Genomic DNA, 21,390 nt, shown 5'->3' with positions numbered 1-21,390 from the left:
GCACGTAACAGTGGCTGCCGTCTGGTTCAATTCTCAGAATTGGGAAATATGCACCACCAGCAGCAATCATCCACAAACAATTGGTCTTCACCGATATGTCACTGCGGTCGAACCTTGAAGAAATTAAGTCTTTTCCGATAAACTTTGAACTACATCTTTTTTTCAATTTTTTCAGTACTATCGTACAAGCCTTGATGAAATGTCATATGATGAAATATGGAAGAAGCTGAGTGTCTGAGCGAATCTAGCGGACCCTCGTTTGACACAGAGTAGCTTTGCGATTTCGAACATACTCATTTCATACCTCCTCACTAGGTGGCGCTTGTCATAACCGGAGGTGAGCACGCCCCGAGAACCCACATTACTGAGATAAGTTTAATTGAGAGCTCTCGTTTTTAACCTAATATTTCATTCATTTTATTACATAATATTTCTACTTCATATGAGCGCAGCTTATCATTCCGTCCACCAAAAATCACACAATGTTTCAAAAGGACACCTACTGGGTAAATCCGTTAAGACTTAAAGACCACGAAAAATGCTATGAATTTCCAACTTTGGGACGGGAATAGATTTGAAAATGTTAAGAAATGATTGGACCTAACCTTTTCCTGCAAATTGAGCGCTCATCCGGCTTACATTGCGCTGGCAGTCGCTAGGGTAAGTAGGTACGTTGCGACTGGGAGCGCAAGTGTTGAGTCGTGTAACAGAAAGAAGAAATGTGTTACTATGGCGTTGCTGGCAGTTGCGTGGGTTGGATGGTCGTGGCCGTCGCAGACGACATTCGGGTCGCGACGAGTCGCTGGCAGTCGACCTAAAGCCGCCTCTATACGCACGATTGGTGTTTACTGCTTTTTCACGAATTAACCTTTGTGTCGGTTAGAGACAGCTCTGTCGCCCCGTACGTACAACAGCTCGAAATCAAAACATATGCAATCCATTATTTTATGCTAATTGCATCGTAAAATACCCATTAACGCGCCGGGTAGATATCAGAGCTGTAATGAGGGTGGCTCGTTGAGCTGGTTAGTTCGTTCCGGGCGCAATCTATCCTTAAAAAAACGACGTGATCGAAATACTTCGAAATAATTACGATTCCCTACTACAAATACTACGTTTATAAACATCGAAGAAAAAATCCACAATTGTGAAGAAAAACGAAGAAGAAAATCCCACAATTTTCTATCGGATAGAATTTATTGAAATGAAGCCACAACGTTTCGGCTGTTCGCTAACAGCTCCATGTGGAATGACCACCAAAAACAGAAATACTTTGGTTTTCAAAACTGTCGAAACGTTACTACTCTCATAGTTTTGAAAATTGCTCACAAAATTAAGTCAAAAAGTCACTATTTTCTAATTGTGTGATAATATATAGATTCGGGAGTCTAAAAATTCAGTTCTTAGTTCATTGAAAATGAACTGATTTTGGCGGGATAGCTGGTTTTGCAGGTACTCCATTGAGAGTCGAAACGTCACTATTCTCTTAGTTCTTGAAATGGCTCATAGAATTGGTTCGAACCGTCGAAATGAATTAACTTAGGATTGTTATTTTTCAAAAGATGGATCATAAAATCGAGTCGAAACAAAAAAAAACAATTCGGTTTGGAAGTTCACGTACGTCTGACTGTCCGAAAAAAAAGAATAGGCTCACAGCGGAGTTCAGTTATTACCCGGTTTAACAGATCCATTCAGTCCCCGTGCTCAACCGCGAAGTAGATAAACGCTATCTATTCTAACACTAATGTTTCCCCGTGGCCTGAAAGCAATATATCTAGCCAGATCCGACGCAGGACTACTTTCCTGAACGTAGTTGGCGATAAATCGTCGAGAGAGAGAGATGGTATCTATATGATACCTGATTAATCGCGACCGCGCTTGTTCAATGAATCGGGCGTAAGGTCTTTAATTTCCATTTTGTGCGTGCATTGTTTGATTTGTTTGATCGTGACACGGTAAGCACCGTGTCACGTGGCGATAATCAGCGCAAATTACCACGTAATCGCACCTATCATTCTGACGAACCAACCTGCGCGCATCAGAAGATCGAAGCAGTTTCTACATTCCCATTTCCATATCCACATTTACATGGCAGATATCAGCAGTTTCTACATCATTATAACATTAAAGTGTAATATATAAGGTTCGAGTCCCAGTATGTGCTCGGTGTCAGGTTCGAGTCCTGATAATCGTTACTCGCCGAAATTGCCCTGGTTCTGTAAAACACGTCCAAAGACATCGGAAATAATTAGATTTTTTCTTATTAGGTTGTTGCGGTTGGATAACACAGCGAAAAACAAAATGCGCCCGGACACGTTCCCGCATATTCAAACGATTTCTCGAATCTAATTTGTACCGCTGACAATCAGAAGTTCCTCCGTTAACCGGTCATCGATCAGAGAAAAAGACAGTAAAAAGACAATCCATAACGACAAACGTGTTTTCGTGTCGATTCGCCTTCACCCTTGAGTAGACATGCGAGAGAATTATGCAGGAACTCGTTGACAGTAGCTTTCGAACCAGGACCTGATCAAACGAGAGCACTTCTGATACGGGAAAAAAAAACAACCGCGTTTTTTTGTCGGCAGAACCTTTGAAATGTCGCCAGGTGTGATGGATGATATTACGCCGAAGAGGAGACACATTGTGAATCAGATATTTTTTTCAGCATTGGTGGATCCGGATAATGAAGCCGATTTGAGCGTGATCTCAGTTTAGCTGATCAGGGGGCTTTTTCTTTTTCTCATCGGCAGAGGGCCAGAGACGAGTCTCCTGTCGATTATGACATCATGTGCGCGCCCTCTATCGTTCGCACGCATCATTACTTTGCCGTCGAATAAGGCGGCAGTCGACTGCGACTTTTTGTCGAGTAAGCCAATTGCGCTTGACGGCCAATATGACGTCACATGTTTAACCTCCAATATAATCCATCTATACACGAATTGCGGAGTTGTGTGTGGGCTTTATCGTCGGGTTTCGAAATACGTTATTTGCGGTGTTTAAGAAATAATAAACGGTCGTGTTACCAATTACACGGTCATCATTGCGAATAAAGAACGTCGATTTCGGTGACATTTAACGACGTTGTCAATGCGTGACAGTCATTGAAAAAATTCCAAGTCGTTTCATCGTGGCGTAGATCTATCGATATGCAAAGTCGAGAGAAGATGCACTATGTCCGCGTGAGATGAATCTGAGAAATCCCACGATGAATTCAGCCAAAGACGAAGAAAAGTACTCGAATAGAAATGCATCGTTCACGTCATAATGGACGTAGATGGCAGTATTGCGCAAAGCAGCGATAACGGGTTTTCTGCAGACACGTATTATGGTCTTCATTAGATTTTAGATACGAATAGATCAATCATTTTATGGCTTTAGTAGCAATTCTAATCAGAGAAAATGAAATGTTTCGAAGAAAAAAATCAGGATTCGAACTCCCAAACTGATTACAGTACCGCTACCCACACGGTGACTGACGCGTGATCATGGTAACCGATCTGTTAAATGCGTGTTTATAACGAGCTGTGACTACATAACCTGTTGAAGTGTACCGAGGAGTGACCAACTAATGACCATGACTCAGTGTTTCCTGTTACATTCTCGGTAAAAACATTTATCACCAACAAATTACGATCGTTCAAGAAAAGGATGTAATATGCATGGGAAAATTAGCGGCATTTATCACAGGCTCACTCGTACTATTAGACACGGAAGTTGCAGGTTTGGTTCACAGCGAAATACGTTCGGCCAACACCAAAGACCGTTAAATTGTGACTTATAACTTCATTAAGCCGCTTGTGCCTGGCGTCTAATGTGATGCACTATGATGCCATTATATTTAAAGAAAGTTTATTCGGCGATGATAAAACTCTTTCAAGAAACGCGTCTTCGATCATTTTAAAATCTATGACATCTGTCTCAAGATATAAAAGAGACCTGAACTTAATTTGTTCTGGAACTGAATCCAGAGAAAAAGATCGCAATATCCGAGCCGATCTCAACCACGCGCCAGGAGAATTACACTCATTCAGCTGCAACCACAGTTGCCCCAGGCACGGTCTAGTGGTTGATTTCACCAGGCAGGTGATTTCAGTAATAATATTAGCGTCCGCGTTATAAGCAGAAAAGAACGAATAACAATTCTGAATCTGACAACGTTGCGGATAATCGTGAGATTTTCATTAGAAAACGCAGGTGGCTCTGTCTACAGAAAGACAAACCAATACGTGACGACCATAAGGAAATGACCAAAACGAGCCGTACCAGCAGATGTAGTGACCAACAGTGGGTCGTAGTTGAGCACAAGACTTGCACCTGGTGGATCAGAAGTTCGAGTCCCGCATAGCTACCATATGCAATATTTGATTAGATTCATTTTCAATCAAGTCTGAACACATGAATAATTCATCCAAATGATTGACTCTTCTTCTACTCGTTGTTTTGGAATAGCTTTCACCAATAAGGGCAACCAAAACACCAGCTATCCCAACAGATGGCGTGAATTAGAGTCGGTCCCACGTTCATTTGCATTCTACTGAATACTAATAACTAATTGGTTAATTGGCTAATACTAACTGAATACTACTACCTCCTAAATCGAAAGCCGATCATACAAGCCTGCAAAATATACAATATTGCCTTTGCTGCGAAGTTTTCTTCGTACTTTTCATTGATAACTGATTATCTTAAAACTATATATTAAAACCTAACTCGGGGTTCCGTTCTATACGGTTGAACGCGAAATTTGACTTGAAAGCTCGGTTCTCTTTCCAGCAGATGTGAAGGGTTCGTTAAGGACATATCCAATAACTAACGCAGTCTGCCGGTGTGTGTGTGTTTCAAAAACAATGCAAATTTAATCGACGAAATGAACATCGACGGCGTTTCGCTCGTTGAGCATGCACGCGTCGGTCACTTTAACTGACTTATTAGCGGTTTTCTAAGCGATGGCGACCATTAGGCACGGATACGCTCAGATGTTACGTGCCACTCGAAAAGCTCGACGGGATGCTTCACGCACAAAACGTTGCGTGCCATTTTAACCGTCGACACGGTAACGAGATGAACACTTTCGCGCGCGCTAATAACACCCAATTATTCCTAAAACCTTATTAACAACGACAAAACTGCCGCTGAGATTTCTTTGCGAGATATCAATCAGCAGCAGCAGCCCGGGACGAATTCCTCGTAAAATTACCTCCTCACTCACAACCATATGGAACTGAACTGGGTTCCGAGTAAGGTTCGGCTATCGAGTTGAAATCATTTCATTGGACCCTGCTCAAATCTTGTTTCTAAGCCACACGGAACTGTAGGTCTCGGATTAGTTAGGCCAATGAAAAGTTAGTTCATTTTCAATAAATTAACCCTGGGTTGAAATCTTAAAGCAATTACTGTGGAAGCAGGGCCTAGCTTTTGGATTTGGGAAAGCAGATAAATCCAAAAAGGGCAGTTGACTTGTTAGGCTGTTAGGCCAAGAATGAAATGCTTATCAGTTGAAAGTGAAGGATTCTTCATCCCCCGCACCCCCGCTATATGCGCGACACTGGAAAGGTTCTCACGGTTCCATATCGGTTTCCCAAACTGTTGAATTGATTGCACGGAAATAAATTCGTTACATCGTAAATTATCAAACTGTGGAATGTCCTCTTTCAACTTCTGGTTGAAACACCAATTTGACGAGATTATACGACTGGCTTTATTGATAATTTTACGATCTCGGAACAAAGCCCGGACGCAATTCGAAGGTCTGCGATTCAAAAATTCTTGAATGAAATATCCATTAATTCTCGTCGATCGCTCGCGCAGTGTGGCGGTTTTCCTGCGGATCGAACGAATTCATTCTTTACGAAGTCGTTCATATAATATTTATAGGATATTGATGGGGAATTCTTCGTATTAATCGCCTTATCGTGATTGACGGGAATAACGCGGCTATATCGCAGGGAGAAGATGAGAAATGTCCGTGGTGGATTGAACCAGTACGAAGATCCTACTTACGATCGCCGTGTTTTCGCTAATTGTCAATTTCTAATGAAAAATGATACGCGAAAACGACGAGCTGTTCAACCGAACGGTCAATATTGGTCTACTGGTCAGCACCCTCGCCTTAGGCGTATGAGACATACTTCGATCCCCGATGAGGTCAATGTCACGTCGTTTTTTTACATTTTTGTATCTTTTTCAAAACATTTTCTGCATTTTAGCAAAATGGTCAAGTCATTCACCAGACAGTTCCAGCATATGTGTCTCGAAACATTCAACTATACATCGCGAATGCTGTGATTTCGAGTTATTCGTAATTTAAAAGGTAAAATTATGGGGGAAAAAATAAGGATACAATGAATAATGACACTTGTATTCAAGTTTATCAACCTGGGCCCGGTTTTATAGACTGGCATTAACTTAAACCCGGGGGTTAACTCAATTCATTTCCAATTGAGTTAACCCCCGGGTAAAAGTAAACACCAAACTGTAAAACCGGGCCCTGACTTTTACAAGTTTACTGATTCTCTGCAGAGGGAATTTAGATACATGTAGAAATTGTCAGATCCGTAAGCTTTGAAATATCTGCAGCATTTCAAAATTTACCAAACCCCTTGAGGGCTTTGTGTGTACAGCGCTCTCGGTTTTTGCCACCCCCTATCCAGAATTCATAGATCCGCCCCTGTAATATTATGTTATCTAATTAACGAGATAAATCGATACTTACCTGAAGTTTTTCTAGAGCATTTGGCGACGACGCGTTGACGATAGAATCACCGGCGATATCCGTACCTTCGACACCCATCAATGTGTCGAACCATTTCGTATCTGCATCGTCGGTCATGATGACAAACACAGCGATGCCTAGTGTCAGATAATCTATCGAATCATCGATATATACCAGGGCTCTGGTTTCGCAGTTCTGAAATGAGATTTTGAATCGGCGTCAACTCTTTGAGTAGGAACCATATATAACTCACAGTTTACCCAAACTTCCGAGTAAATGAACTGAATCCTGAAACGAGATTTGATTCATTAAACTAACTATCCGATTTCAACCTGGAGTTAACTCAAATTCACAAATGAATCGATGTATATACATTGTCCGTTATTCGAAGCTAGAAAAAAGCATCTCACCTTATTGCAGTCACTCGCTTGTCGCACTTCCTAATCGCGTGGAGTTCTGTATTCGCGGCGAAATCCGTTTCGTAGTTCATAATTCATCCTGTTCGCTATTCGTGCAGTTTTTAAGTTTTCGCACTAGTGCAGCCGATCTCATCCACGCAGGAATTCACACGTTCGTCTGCCAAGAGGAATCGAGTGACACCTGGCGTCGCGCTGATGATTCAAGAACCGTATTCTCTGAATTACTAACACGGGAACGTATCAATCAACACCTTGTTCAGAGTTAACTGATTGAAAATGAACTGTATTTCAGAGTTAACTGTAATTCAGAGTTTACTCGAATTCTTTAGTGTGGAACTGGATCTACTTGATTTAACTCAAGACTTAACTCGTTGAAAATGAACTTATTCAGAACTCAGAACTCCAACTCACATTGCGGAACTGGATTCAGTTTTTGACTGAGAGTTGAATCACTGAAAACAGGCTCATTCTAATTAGAGTTAACTCTTTCTTTCTCATATTACTGTGGAACGGGATCCTAGACCAATTCGAAACTTCATCGGTATTCTTTCAATTTCCTGTTTTATCGTCGATGCTTCACACGTTTCTAGGCAAGTCACCCGAGACATTTTTAATTAAACGTATAACGCGAATTCTAGAGCGAAACGACCTTGAATCATCAGTCTCATTTTCAAATGTTCTAATTTTAAAGTCCAATTCACCTCCACGAAAAACGTCGCATTTATCAATCTTTCTAAATTCTTTTTCTCAAATATCTTTTACGAAGAAAAAACTGTATAATAGTTCAAACAATCGATGAATATTTGTGGTCGCTAGGCTTTTCGTAAAAGGACAAACAACTTCGAATTGATCTGATTACGTATGCAAATCACGAATCGCCATTTAGTTGTAGATACCAAATGATTCGACAACTGATATTTTATCAAAACTGTTGTCGTCGGTAGTGAAAATCTGTGAGTGAAAATTCCCTTAAAATGTCTCGCTGATTTGATTATCTTATCGCGAATTCATTATGACGGCAACATTCGATGCCGGACACGTGGTATATAAATCAGCGTCCCGCCGTACCAGCACCGTTTTTCGTTTATCTCTACACCGTTATTAGCGATGACTGCTATGAAAATAGTTTTATTACTGTTGGTTTTGTGCTCTGTACAATCCGAAGGTAAGAAGGTCTTATCGTAACGCCATCTCATTCGTTATGACGATTCACCAACAGGCGTTGGGGTATTATCGATGCCTACTTAGTTTTTCTTATCGAGAAATTCCAACCCCGAAATGCAGCCTGGGCCCTTCAGACATTCCACGTCGTATAGTGTGCGGCCTTGACGATCATGTTTCTAAGTATGGAAACTGAAGTCCTGAAACATGTGGAGAGTGGATGATCAGTTTTAGAGAGAGTGCTGATCAAATGTTTAATGCCTGGTGTTTGTAGTTCATTTTCAATTAAAAAGATCTCAGGTGTAGTTCTGAACCTCATTGTGAAGTGTAGACGATCATTAATCAAAAGTCTGCTGATAAATGTTTTATATATATATATATATATATATATATATATATATATATATATATATATATATATATATATATATATATATATATATATATATATATATATATTGTATATGCACTTGCACCACGCCGATCCGCTGGTCGGAACCGAGCTGATCTTACAGCCGCCGCGTTTATAATCGCAATATATATATCTGCTGAAAACATATGAACTGCGACGATCACAAATTAGAAGAAATGCGATACTGTATCGGTGGGCGGGTACAGTCAGCAGACTGATACCTGCATTACCAGTCAGATTAATACAATAGATATTTACGTTTTGCAGCATTTAAAATTCCTTCTGATGACATACGTCCAGTACCGTACGCATTCGGCTGTGTCGATAAGTGCAGCCCGTGTTGCTGCCCAGAATCTGGAGTCGACTGTATTGAAATTCCACCGTGTTGCTGGAGAGGATGAAATGTGAGTTAGAAAATACACAATATTTGTCAATACGCAACTTGAACCAACTGGTTACTAATCACAGCAGTTATATACTACTTCCGCTTGATGTCCAATATGGCGCGTTGTGATCCGATATTCATTTCCTGTATATGAGGTGTTTCGCTACGTATTAGAAACATTCTTTTTCTAAAAATTTTTCAGATTTTGAATCCTCGCAAATGGCACGAAGAACAGGTCGTCGAATTTCAGATAACTTGAATAAACAGACTCTCTTTATCTAAATCGTTAAATTTCAAAAATCTTCTCTCTATCTATAGTTATTTGTTGGTCGTTTTTCTCTTTTCCATTTCACGAAGTTCGCCGTTTACAAGACGTGCTTGATTTTTCTATCCCAATCACAACTTCAGTTGAAATTCATCCAAAATCATAGCAAAAACAACAAAATACAGAACTACAAAGTGTAGAATATATCACCAACGAATTTATTCAGACCCGAACTGATAGATAATTAGCATTCTAATAGCCACCGCAATCACCACCGCCTAACTTGCAAGTGGCATATGAAAAATCTGGTTTTATGCACTTAGCGTCTTTTTCGTTCTTGCATTTCACGCTCTGTCCGCGGCAGGTCCAGAAGCCCTTGTATATGCACTTGCACGCCGATCCGCTGGTCGGAACCGAGCTGATCTTACAGCCGCCGCGTTTATAATCGCAATCGCATTTGTAACCTTAATGATGATAACAAAGATGATAATTATTATGATAATAGTACTTTAACATAACATGATCATGAATGAAATTTTGATTTTGACATAAATTACAAGGGTGCCAGAGCAAGTCAGCAGAATGTATTCACTGGGAGACGCACGGTGCATCGATATCACAGAGTTAATGATGATACCTAAATCAAATATGGCAGCAAAGTACCGATAACGGGTTTTCTGCACCGATGGACCACGTTCAAGAACGGGAATTATGGAAAATTTTGATATGACGGGATTCGAATCTGATGTGGCGACCGGCACCAAAAAAGACAACGTATCGTGTGAACCCGAAAATAATTGGTTAAGAGGTTGACTACGATAGGAGTAAACCTATCATAGAACATCGACTGCATATCACAGTAAAAGATTATGATGATGATGATGATGATGATAACAGTAATCATCATAATTACCTTGACAGTCACCGCCACCGTTCAAGCATGATGCGAACGATTTAGTCGGATTCTGACATTCAGGACTGCCCGGACGCATGCACGTGGTCACCGAACCGCTGCAAGTCCACGCTCCTCTGTAGCGGCATTTACAAGCCTTGTTCCACGGGGCGGCTTTAACCACGTAACAACCACCATTGCTGTAGTTGCAGTCGCAAGATTCATCGTCTTGAACTAGAATTAGAGATAACGATGATAATTATAATGAACATATTGAATTCATCTTTATTTTACTACATTTTAAATAGGCTATTTTGCAAGTCAAAATATGAGATGTTTGAAGATGTATCCAGCGGGAGCCTTTGGAGCTGTACTTGGAAATTGCCAAGCACTGAACTGAAAGGAAAAAAGTCCGAAAAGTTTCCTTGGACTGATGGTTTATTCAACGTTTCGATTTCCCTTAAATCCTACCGTCGAATTAACCGTGAGCTCAAGGAAACATTTCGAACTCCTTTTCTTGTGGGATTTTTTATCAAACCCCATATATAATAGTGTCCCTAGGCAAAATACTATCCATATCGCTTATACTGGAGGCATATAGGAAAAAAATATATATCTTTCCTGACACATGGGGGTCATTCCCTGAAAGCGTCAAACTGTACATCATATGAAAATAAGACATTGTGTATTTTTGAAAGTATACTAATATGATATGGTCATTCAGCTGACTTATTGGGCACATCACGTCCAATCATTGAGAAATACTTTACAGAATTGATACTCCAAGATGGGCTACAAAACGTCAGCTGAATAATAGTATTAACTGATGTTTTTTTCCTTGCGTTGCCTTAGTATTGGCGGTTTGTTCTCATAACTTTTCTTCCGAATCAATTCGAAGTGAGTATTGTAGCTTGGATGTTCAATCGCCCGAGGAGAGAGGAGTTGGAACGATTACTTCGCAAAAAGCGCGTGTTGTGTATCATCGATAACATTAGTTGTGGACATTGTGAAAAAAACACACTTTCGAATCAAACACTTACCACAGTATCCCCATCTCTTGTCCGTGTCGTAGTCCAAAGTTACTCCGCACCAGGGCACGTTGTTGGAGAAAAGACGGGTACAGTTGTAATACTTTTTACCTTGGAAGGTGAATGGAAACCTGCACATTGCACCGCCTGCGTTACCGCCTTGTGTGACTGTCGAAGAGAAACATGAATAATATAACCTATGAATTTATCTCGATAAACATAATTACTGGTTACAGAGTATTTGAATTCTTGCGGCTATCAATCTGCAGCCTGGACCCTGCGATTAGACATTAGATATCTCATCAACCATTCTTATCGTCATCGATCGCATTGATGAAGAACGTCGCCCGAGACATTTTTGATTGAGAATGAACGTACAAAATAGACTAGAAATGCCACCAGACATGAGACATTTTATAACCCCACCAAATGATTGCGAAGAACGCACTGTAATAGTGATTTTTTGAGGGATGGTTCTATATGCGGCTAGGGTCAGTTCATCAAAAGTTGATAAGAGTAAGCCAGTGGAATCGTTACCGTGGTATTTTTCTTTTAGCTTTCTCTCTAACCTTTTTTTAAGCAAATGGCCCCAGATTGATCCATATACACTTTTATTACAGGAGCGTTCTTCGAATGCTAACAAATGCAAATTCAAAATCTATATAACTTACCATAAGACTTGGCGGCAGAAACTACGGCCACGAGTGCCACACAGCAAAACACGGTGAGTGCGTACAGCTTCATTTTGCGCTGAAAGAAACGGTGTAGCTTGTTATCATTGATACTACGGGTGTCCCAGGACAAAATCAACTGTTTCTGAAATCTCATCGCGCACTTGCTTGCCGTGCGCAGCTACCAAGCTAATGTCAGCGGCATCAAAGATTAGTACACCTCCCCCAGCAGAATCTGAACCTGTTGTGGCACCGATACTCTGCCACGGTACGAAAATCTACCTCTCGAGATCGGAATATGAGATATCGGCAAACACTTAGTTAGAAAATACAAAATTACTTGAAAATAACAAACAAAAAAACAATTATCAGCACATTCTAAGTCAAGTTCAAATTGCCTAATACAGATTAGTTGTATTAGGTAGATGCGAGGAGGTACTTGCCTAGTTAACAGTTTACTCACCTCAATCTGCCAGTTCCGTACGTGACAATTACTTCAATTGAATGTCCAAGGAAAGACCAGGTTTTATAGAGCTTTCTGGGCGAGGATGGCCACGTGTGTTTGTTTGCTTCGGGGATAGGACACTCATTAAACAATCGAATCTAAACAAACCGGACATGATCGTTAAAGCAACAGGTGTTCACGAGTAAGCGCATCGTGTGGACGAATTCGGACGTTAGGAATGTTGACAAATTCATATTCATATCGAAGGTTCCTTTTCGACTGTGACTGTGTGGCACACTGGCGCCGCGGATACGCTGGCCACACCGTTGGGCGGGGACAGTTCTACCCAGTAATTTCGGCAAATTGCCCTTTATAAAAAATTTATTGTTAAATCCCATAGAAATTCAATGTAGAATCCTTCATTTGTGACTGACAAGCATTTTGTTATAGGCCTAAAACAGAGTTTTTCTGAGAGCGTGAAAAGAAGAATCGTTTTATCGGTTTTTGACTGAAGGCAACTGTCCTTTTTTCGGGTTTCTCTGCCTTCCCAACATTCAAATGCTAGATACGGCCCTGTTCGTGCTGAATTGGTCAGTGTCTGGCACGGCGCGATTGACCCGAGCTAATCGCGCGTCAGGTTTTCTCCATTCCCGAACCGCTGAGCAGCGCTTAATATATTATTAGCGTGATCGGGGTTTCTTTCTCCGATTAAGAAGGAGTGGATGCTATGAGAACAACTCGACCACTCAGCAAGCAGCATTCATAATAATAATGAATAAGAAAATTGCGAATCATTAACACTAAATCATATAGCGAGAGATTGTGTTATTTTTGAATTTATATTTAAGTTCACTCAGGGATTTAGAAGTTTGTAAGTTGTTGGGGACGTTTTGCGGTATATCGGAGGTTGACTTTATATGATAATCCGATTAACGATGATGTTAGATAATTATTTCCACGTATATAAACGTAATTCGATATAGCGATCTTCGACATTCTAACCATGTGCAGCAGATATTGAAATCTAATAGAAGTAATCAAGTGAAAAAGCATGTGTCAGGTGTGTAAACACGACAACGGCGAATCGAGAAAGCATCTGGTCACCTCACCGCAGTATCTGTCGCGGCGTATGCATAGTTTCAGTGATTCGCCATGAAGGCTTCATATCGCTTTGACGATTATTCGATAATAGGAACGATGGCGTAATGCGTAAAGACCTCGAATGATGGTTCGAATCCTGATAGCGGCTGACTCACAGTTTATCGATACATCGAATTATTTCCGTGAAACATACGTGTCAGGATTGTTGAGAGGGGAAATGAAAAGTCGAGATCAGAGGTTCATTGAATAACGAAGAGAAAATATAGTGGATCCTTTTACCATAATAATTGCGGTTTATTACAATAATAATGAAATCAATTGATTGTGCTCTGTACAACTGCAATATATGTAGTAAACTACCAAATTAAAAGCAACTAAACGAAAAATATGAGTTTAACTTATTCGTGAAGCTTTGACCTGTTTACCTCCAAAAATCCAAAAGTGGTCTCAAAAATCATAAACTTGCCGTGATAAATTTCAAAATTAGTTGTAGAACTATTAGATTCTTAAACCGACCTCAGACCTATGCCTTGACCGCACATACAGGCCGCAGGTGAGGTCCGCTATCTACGATAGAGTAGGCGAACTTAATTTCCATTTTTTCTACAAAATTTAGCAGCCTGCGTTTTAATCAGCTCGAATCGTTGTCGGTCGAAGTATTTCGAGTATTTTCCTGTCGAGCAGACTTTCTGATGGGAGCAACATTCGCTTTGGGTCTCGCGAACGACGTATGGATCGACTAGATAACAGCCCTCTTTCGACCACTGCAAAGCCTCGCAAGGTGGCTGCATATATGCTACTTGTCCGCAGCTAAAAAATTCAAATAATTGATTGCTCGTAGCACTATCCAAGTGGATGCAAGTGGTTCTATTGGTCGTCTGGACAATGCGCTTTATTTGCGTGCCTGCGAAAGCGGTATTTAGTTTAGGGCTGATTACGCAAACTCTCTTATTTCTCGAAAAATGAATATTCGATCTGATCAACTTAGAAATAACCGTTTTTCCCGGTTTGTCCTGGAATAGTTTTTTTTTAAACATTGAAACGTTTATACTATAACATGTAATTAATTCTCGTATCACACAATGTGCCTGCAAAAGGTTAGACTCAAGCAGAGTCTACTGCATTTTTGTCGTCAGGTACTTAGAACGAAACCAAAAACACCCCTCGTTGACCTGCCTTATTGTTCTGCTCAACCGCAATACATAGAAATTATAGGCATCTAAAACTAAACGTACCTATGGCATTCGCCACCGGACTTGTCTTCGTCACAGTAACAAGTCGTGCAACTCGTGCGGTTGTAGCGTTCGAATTGTCGCGTCGCTTCATTGAACTCCGAACGGTCCGCAAACATTTCTGCACACATACCTGAAGACGATGATTGAATTCAATGAAAGAAAGGGAAAACATCAAAGCTACTCTGGCAATAGAGGATTCCACGTGTGCCAAGCGAGGACCCACCAGGTGTCGCTAGTGTGCAATAGAGGACTCTACTTGGGGCCAGTGAGGATATCAATGGCAATAGATGATTCCACTTATATCAAATGAGAATACTTTAAGTCCAGTTCAAAGTTGATTAAAATTGATGTTAGACTGGGCGCTCGTATTGTCGTCCGCTGCAAAAGCTAGCGCTGCAATTGAATAATAGAAAATATGACGGGATTCAGTGAAACCATACCTGGGCGTAGTTGCATAACGGCACATTGGGTGCAGGAAATCCCCAGTAGAAAAACTGCGAAGAATATGGTGTACGTCATCATTTCCGAGGGATGGATACGACTGTAATAAGAAACATGATGAATATTATCAAAATGCGTTTGATGTGAAACCTCTCTCGAAATCGATTCACAGACAATATGAAGCTCAAAGCGATCATCATCATGTTATTTTCTTCGTATCTTTTAAGGCAGCGGAAAGTACATTGGAAAGTTTGAAAACAGAAGTTATGCAAAAGTCACTACGCAACTAGCCTATTAGCAATTGGGCCATTGACAATTAGTGACAGTCTATTTTTGAATTGAAGAAAACCCACAATTTAGAAAGAAAAAGATAACCTAAAGCGAGTGGTGACTATATCGGAAATGGCTCGCTTAGTTTAATCTTTTTGATTATAGGTTTCTCTTCGTTTTGTGAGTTGCATATTCCTTCACGTAACACCACGCACAATTCGGTAGAAAGATATAAAGAAGATATCCCGTTGAACACAATATTCTCAAAACACTCACCTCTTTTTAGTTCTTCAAATTGCTCAGTTCTAACACAACTTAACACCGAACTTCATTTGACGCCTCATATGTGTAACACCCCTCTGATATAACATCCACTTCAAAGAACAATCACACACAATGAGTTTCGTCAATAGACATTTTTTCCTGATCGAATGACGCCGAATTACTGCCGGTAATCAAACAAAATTACAGCTCGTTTATGCGATGATGAAAAAGTTGAATTATTGTTATTGTTTGCGTGAAACGGTCGTACGGGTGACGCGCATATTTGTTTTCATCGCAAAGTATGCCTATAATTATCATGTCGACCCGAGTATTGTAACTAAATCATTTATATCGCCAGTGAGAAGGATTATATCGAATCTTCTTTTTAAAAACCGTTGATGAATCACTTTGTTCGCGAATCGCTTCGTCGAGCTGATATTTATTCAGCGTTTCGAGTTTATCCTAATAGTCGTCTTTCGGGAATACTAAATGTCATCAAACAGAATTATGAGATAATATATTCCAGAACAAAGAGAACATTTAGGTAATACAAACTATTAGAGTAGTATACAGCAAAAAGCAGTTACAGACCAAACAACTCAAAAGCAAAGTTACTGTGGGAATATACATTATACTTATATGATAAAGTAGTGAATTTAAGTTCGAAATTGAATAGAAATGACTGAAAAATTGTCGAAAAAAAAGAAATATTTAATCAAACGGCCGTATTATACGTGCGTTTAATAATCAGATTGCATTAATGAACCGTTATCGAAGTCGATGGATCTGATGGATCAGTCCATATATTTTCAAACATTCGAATTTGAATCTCGCAAAACTACGTTATCGGTGATAACGAAGAGAATGAAGTAAACATGAAAATAAAGACGACTTGACTTTTACTTTCAGTCCACAGAACAAGATGACTGATTATTTCATACACGTATTTATGCTTCCTGGGCTTCCCAACATCTTGTTGACTGAAGTGTTTTATAGTTTTATGATATTCTACGCATGAACATTTGTTTTAATATCTCTTGAAAAATAAACTCTAACAACTAAATCGTATTCTATACTTCAACCTAATTTCTTAAGTTCGATTCATTTACGCGTACGCGCGCTTTTAATAGCGTGTTAATATACAGTGACCATTTTACATTCAGTCAATACGCTGAGTAAACTTCCTCGGAAGAATAGTTTCAACCCCCATAAACAACCATCCGTGTCCGAAACGTTCTTAGAAGCTTAATTCGGTAAAACTGTACGGTTGAAGCGAAACAATACGCGAGTACTGGTTATATAGAAACGAGTAGGAGTTGATATATTAATATACATATCGCTATCCATTGACCGCCGACTTGTTGTCAAACATTGCCGTCGATTTAGGCGTTAAATTGGGGTGAGTATTCGAGAAAATAATTTGGTAACAAACCGTTTTCTTGTTATCGCTTCTTAGAAATTTGTTTTGTGAATGAATGTACAACTAATGATAATGATGATAATAATCTTCACTTCATCATCAATTCAACTTAGGTTACAAACATTCATCATATGGATATAGCCAATTGTTGATAAACACAGCCATAAAGGCTGTGCGATAACTATGGATGTTCAGACCCCTTGAAAAAAAATCCGGTTGAAGTTAATAATGATGATGGATTTCTGAAATAATAGAACTACACGTATAAATAAGTTTACGACCGTGTTCTGTATTGATTTGAAACAAGTTAAATCGACTTGGGCTGAGCATTGCAGCATGTATCTGGAGTTTTACTGATCTGATCTGCTTTTAAAACTAATGCTAAAATGATACATTGCTTCTCCTAATCGGTCGGGTCATTTCGTAAACCGCAAAATTTTTGATATCAGTTCATTTCTCTGGCGGGTCTGTTGTGGTTAGCTTGATCCCGATTTTGAAAAAAAAAACGTTATGTACAGGGTAGATAGGCGGCCGATTCAACGTTTAATAAGCTCAGTAGAAATTATAAGAAAGGTATCGTTTTTAGCCTAACATGATTTATAATCGTAGATTTTTAAGCCGAAGTGTAGCTCTTACCAATCAATGGGTTGATAGCGCTTAATCGAGTAAGCATTATATATAATAGTTTACGTATTTAGCCTGATTACAGGATATAAACTGACGTTTGCGTCATTCTGGATAATGAGAGGTCAGTGAACCCCGTAGCGATGAGACGAGGGTTCATGCGAAAACATAATCACAAACCGTCTCCCGAAAAACTAATTTGTAGCTACTGAGTAAAAATACAAATACCAAGGATGAAAAGTGTCTGAAATGTTTCTTAGAGCTTCGACTCGCGAATGAACGAGCTATTCGACTAATCATCTTCGGAAATGCTGCACCAAGAACATCGGTATTCCCGAAGAAGATGGCTGTTAGGGCATAGTCAAAACGTCGAATACAAATAGCTCGAGGGAACATTTCTGACTCGTTCATTGTTGGATTTCATTTTATCTGAACAACTCGGACTCAGAGTATTTCATCAATGGTTATAACGCCAGTCATTAATTTTCAGTGAATATCGACCGAACGAACAAGGATGCCTCCGACAACGCTGTCATTTTGGCGTAAACGACAGACTCTGTCCAGTCTGGGAAACGAACGACCCCAGTCGCTGCAGGCAGTACACGGCGTCCTCGCGCAAGCCGTCGATGACGTAGAGAGCGCGCTGGATGTCGTCAAACGTCTGTACTACGGCAACGGGCAGCCGGAAACGGAAATACGACACTGGCGCCACGCTATTACGAGTGTCATGGCGGCGGCCGGCGTTACCGAGATTAATTGGATGTGGCAGATAGACGCCATGGAGGAGAAAGTCGTCATACCCGGAGAACAACCGCTGGTGAACATCAGCAACGTGCACATGACTGGCGACGCCGTAGCTAAGGTTATGTTGAACGTACCGTCCGCGTTCGACGGTTGCATTCAAGCTCTCGAAAATATTCTGAAATACGCCGCGAAATACTGTTTGAGTTTCTGCAATTCGAAGTTGAACGATCCGTACGTCGAATGCGCCTTGCATTACGACTCCTCGCGGAAAGGATTCGTTCAAAAAATCCGCGCTTGTATCGACGGAATCGGCGAGTTGGCGCCGAAGTTCAAAACGACCGGTTTAAGATTCGGAGACTTTTCGCCGAGTGTCCAAGAACTAGGTTACAAAACTCAAACGGCTCAGATTCCATTCCTGCTTATTTTTCCCGAATGCGTCGAAAAGGTCAGATCCGCCTGCGCCGCTTTGAAGAAATGGATCGATTTGGATAGCTCGTACGCCAGTTTCGTCAAATTCGATTTGGCCGAACTGGAAAAGAAGCTGGCCGCACAAGCGAAACTAGTACGCGAAGAACAAGACAAAATCTACGCGATGGAATACAGATTTCAAGCCGCGAAACGCGAACATTCCGCGCTCGAGAAGGAAATCACGAGGCTGCTTCGAAAAAACGATAAACTGATGGACGACGAGGCGCGAGCCGTCGCGCTCGAAAACAACATCAAGTTAGAATTGGACGTGAAAGTATTGCGTAAAGCCGACATCAAAAAGAACGCGGATTCGATGTCGCCCGCCGAGTACAACGAACAACACGATCGGCTCGTTTCGGAAATAAAGAACATGAAAGTAAAGCTTCAGTCTTTTCGTCGAGATGTCGAGAATATCCATTCGAAACAAGTTTGGATAAACGAAAAGAGAGATAGAGGTAAATGGCAACGTAACCGTATAGTATACAGGTATCAATCTGCTACCTGGGTCGTACTCGCATTCAAGACTTCATATGAGATATCTTCTATTGAAAATAGATTACAAACACCATACATTTCATCGGAACACTTTTAAAAACTGATCGTGTACACTTCGCATGTTCAGGACTTCGCCTGAGACATTTTTAACTGAAAATGAACTATCAACACCAGACATTAGACATTTCATCGGCACACTTTCAAAAACAGTTTATACACACATCACGTGATTGTTTAGAACTTCATCCGAGACATTTCTAAACGCAAATAAACTAAAAATACCAGATAATTAGGCTAAAGAAAAATGATACCTTGTTTCTTCGCAGCGGCCGGGTCATTTTTGTAAAATATGATAAAATTTATAAACAGTTCATTTCTATAGCGGCCGGGTCTGTTATGGTGAAATTGATCACGATTTAAAAAAAAGTAATGTATAGGGTAGATAGGCGGCCGGCCGGGTCAACATTTAAGCTCAGCAGAGCGGAGAAACAAGGTATCAATTTTTTTTGGCCTTAGACAGATATTTTATCAGAACAATTTCATTAACCGATCGTCCAGGCGGGAACTACAACAGCGAATGCCTGAAGCGGGTTTATCCAAACCGCAGATTGATACCTACATAAACCTTTCCACTGGTTACTAATGACTTTATTTAGAGAAACACTGTCTAATCGTTTCTCCACAGGCACAGCCGCACGAAAGAAATTGGACGAAGTAATCAAAGAACTAAAACAAAATCGCTCAGAATACAGGAAAATGTGCGTCGAACTGGAACGAATTGAGGCATGCGTCAATTCGCTGAAACGTGTATACACTCTGAAAACGAATCCCGAAACGTTGAAGAAAATATTCCACGGTTTACCATTGCTCAATTCGAAACATCAATCGCCAGGCTCAAGAAAAAAGATAGGTAAATGATTACTAATAATCTCAACAAAAAGGATAATAAAAAATGAGCTGCTTTGTAGTTTGTATGAGATTGATATTTCACGAAGTAACAATGTAGATACTTAGGTCAATAATGGCACTGCTACTGTAATAACAGAGGATTTCGCTAGGATCCGCGAGGTTCGCTAGCAGTTACTATATAAGCGCTTAAATTCCCATTACATTTCATAGAGACCTTGCTTCTCTATTAAGTAAATCAATTATCAATGATGACGAACTGTCAGTGGTGAAATCTGGCAGTCTTTCACTACTTCAATATTGTAGACATAATTGAGAATTTTTTTCTGTTTTCAGATGCTTTGGATCGGGCTATTCGCGTCGCTGCTCGCTTCATCGACAAGGACTGGATCGTTTTGTACCGTAGCCTGCCTTTCTTTCCGACCCGAGGGGACGAGCTATTGAGCTCGGATATCGCCGATATAGATCAGTCGAATTTCCGAGGCATAACCGTCGATCTGGCCAGACAGAGTTTAGAACGCTGGCGCCGCCTACATACCCGCGCCAATATGGCCGATTTGAAGAACGCTTTGCTCGCGATCAAGAGAGCGGATATCGTGAACGAAATTGACTTAGCGTTGATACCGAAGACCGTCAAAAAACAACAGAAACTCCTCAATCGGCAAAGGAGACAGTCGAACAGTTTACACCAAACCCAAAATCGGGCCCAATTACTACCGGTCATTAACTAAAAATAGTCAATCCAAAAGTTCTGATTTATAGATACATCTATAGGATCATTAATGCATAATACGATATTGTACACGTATGCTGACGTCATAAAAAATCAATATAATCAATTTAAATCAATATAATTAATTCAAATTAATAATGAATACATAACGAAGATAAGAAGTCAAAAGAAGTATTCAAAACGTAAAAAGCTGTTTGGTTTTTTGGATGATTTTTTATAAGTTTATAATAAATATAGCCGCAAGGCGGCGCTAACGGAGTTTCCCGGCGTAAAACGATTGGCTGAAGCAAGTGAAA

The 21,390-nt window shown here is 40.3% G+C and overlaps 3 protein-coding genes across 3 annotated transcripts; 1 reads left to right on the top strand and 2 right to left on the bottom strand.

Moving 5' to 3' along the window:
• Positions 1 to 9,609: 9,609 nt before the first annotated feature.
• LOC141910379 (uncharacterized) lies at positions 9,610 to 12,434 on the bottom strand. Its single transcript, XM_074801113.1, has 5 exons — positions 12,412 to 12,434; positions 11,949 to 12,027; positions 11,290 to 11,445; positions 10,271 to 10,483; positions 9,610 to 9,821 (listed from the first exon to the last, which is right to left on the bottom strand). The coding sequence occupies exons 2-5, from the start codon at positions 12,019 to 12,021 to the stop codon at positions 9,610 to 9,612; spliced, it is 654 nt and encodes a 217-aa protein (XP_074657214.1). The 5' UTR covers positions 12,022 to 12,027; positions 12,412 to 12,434.
• Positions 12,435 to 13,764: 1,330 nt separating this feature from the next.
• Positions 13,765 to 15,874, bottom strand: LOC141909805 (uncharacterized). Its single transcript, XM_074800435.1, has 4 exons — positions 15,717 to 15,874; positions 15,170 to 15,270; positions 14,730 to 14,859; positions 13,765 to 14,304 (listed from the first exon to the last, which is right to left on the bottom strand). Exons 2-4 carry the CDS (start codon positions 15,249 to 15,251, stop codon positions 14,082 to 14,084), a joined length of 435 nt encoding a protein of 144 aa, XP_074656536.1. The 5' UTR covers positions 15,252 to 15,270; positions 15,717 to 15,874; the 3' UTR covers positions 13,765 to 14,081.
• A 2,388-nt stretch (positions 15,875 to 18,262) lies between these two features.
• On the top strand, positions 18,263 to 21,092 carry LOC141910378 (uncharacterized). Its single transcript, XM_074801112.1, has 3 exons — positions 18,263 to 19,415; positions 20,141 to 20,365; positions 20,698 to 21,092. Exons 1-3 carry the CDS (start codon positions 18,263 to 18,265, stop codon positions 21,090 to 21,092), a joined length of 1,773 nt encoding a protein of 590 aa, XP_074657213.1.
• The last annotated feature ends 298 nt before the right edge of the window (positions 21,093 to 21,390 follow it).

Source organism: Tubulanus polymorphus, chromosome 8 (assembly GCF_964204645.1).
Source record: "Tubulanus polymorphus chromosome 8, tnTubPoly1.2, whole genome shotgun sequence".
Taxonomy (NCBI): Eukaryota; Metazoa; Nemertea; class Palaeonemertea; order Tubulaniformes; family Tubulanidae; genus Tubulanus; species Tubulanus polymorphus.
This window is presented reverse-complemented; position numbering and strand designations above follow the sequence as displayed.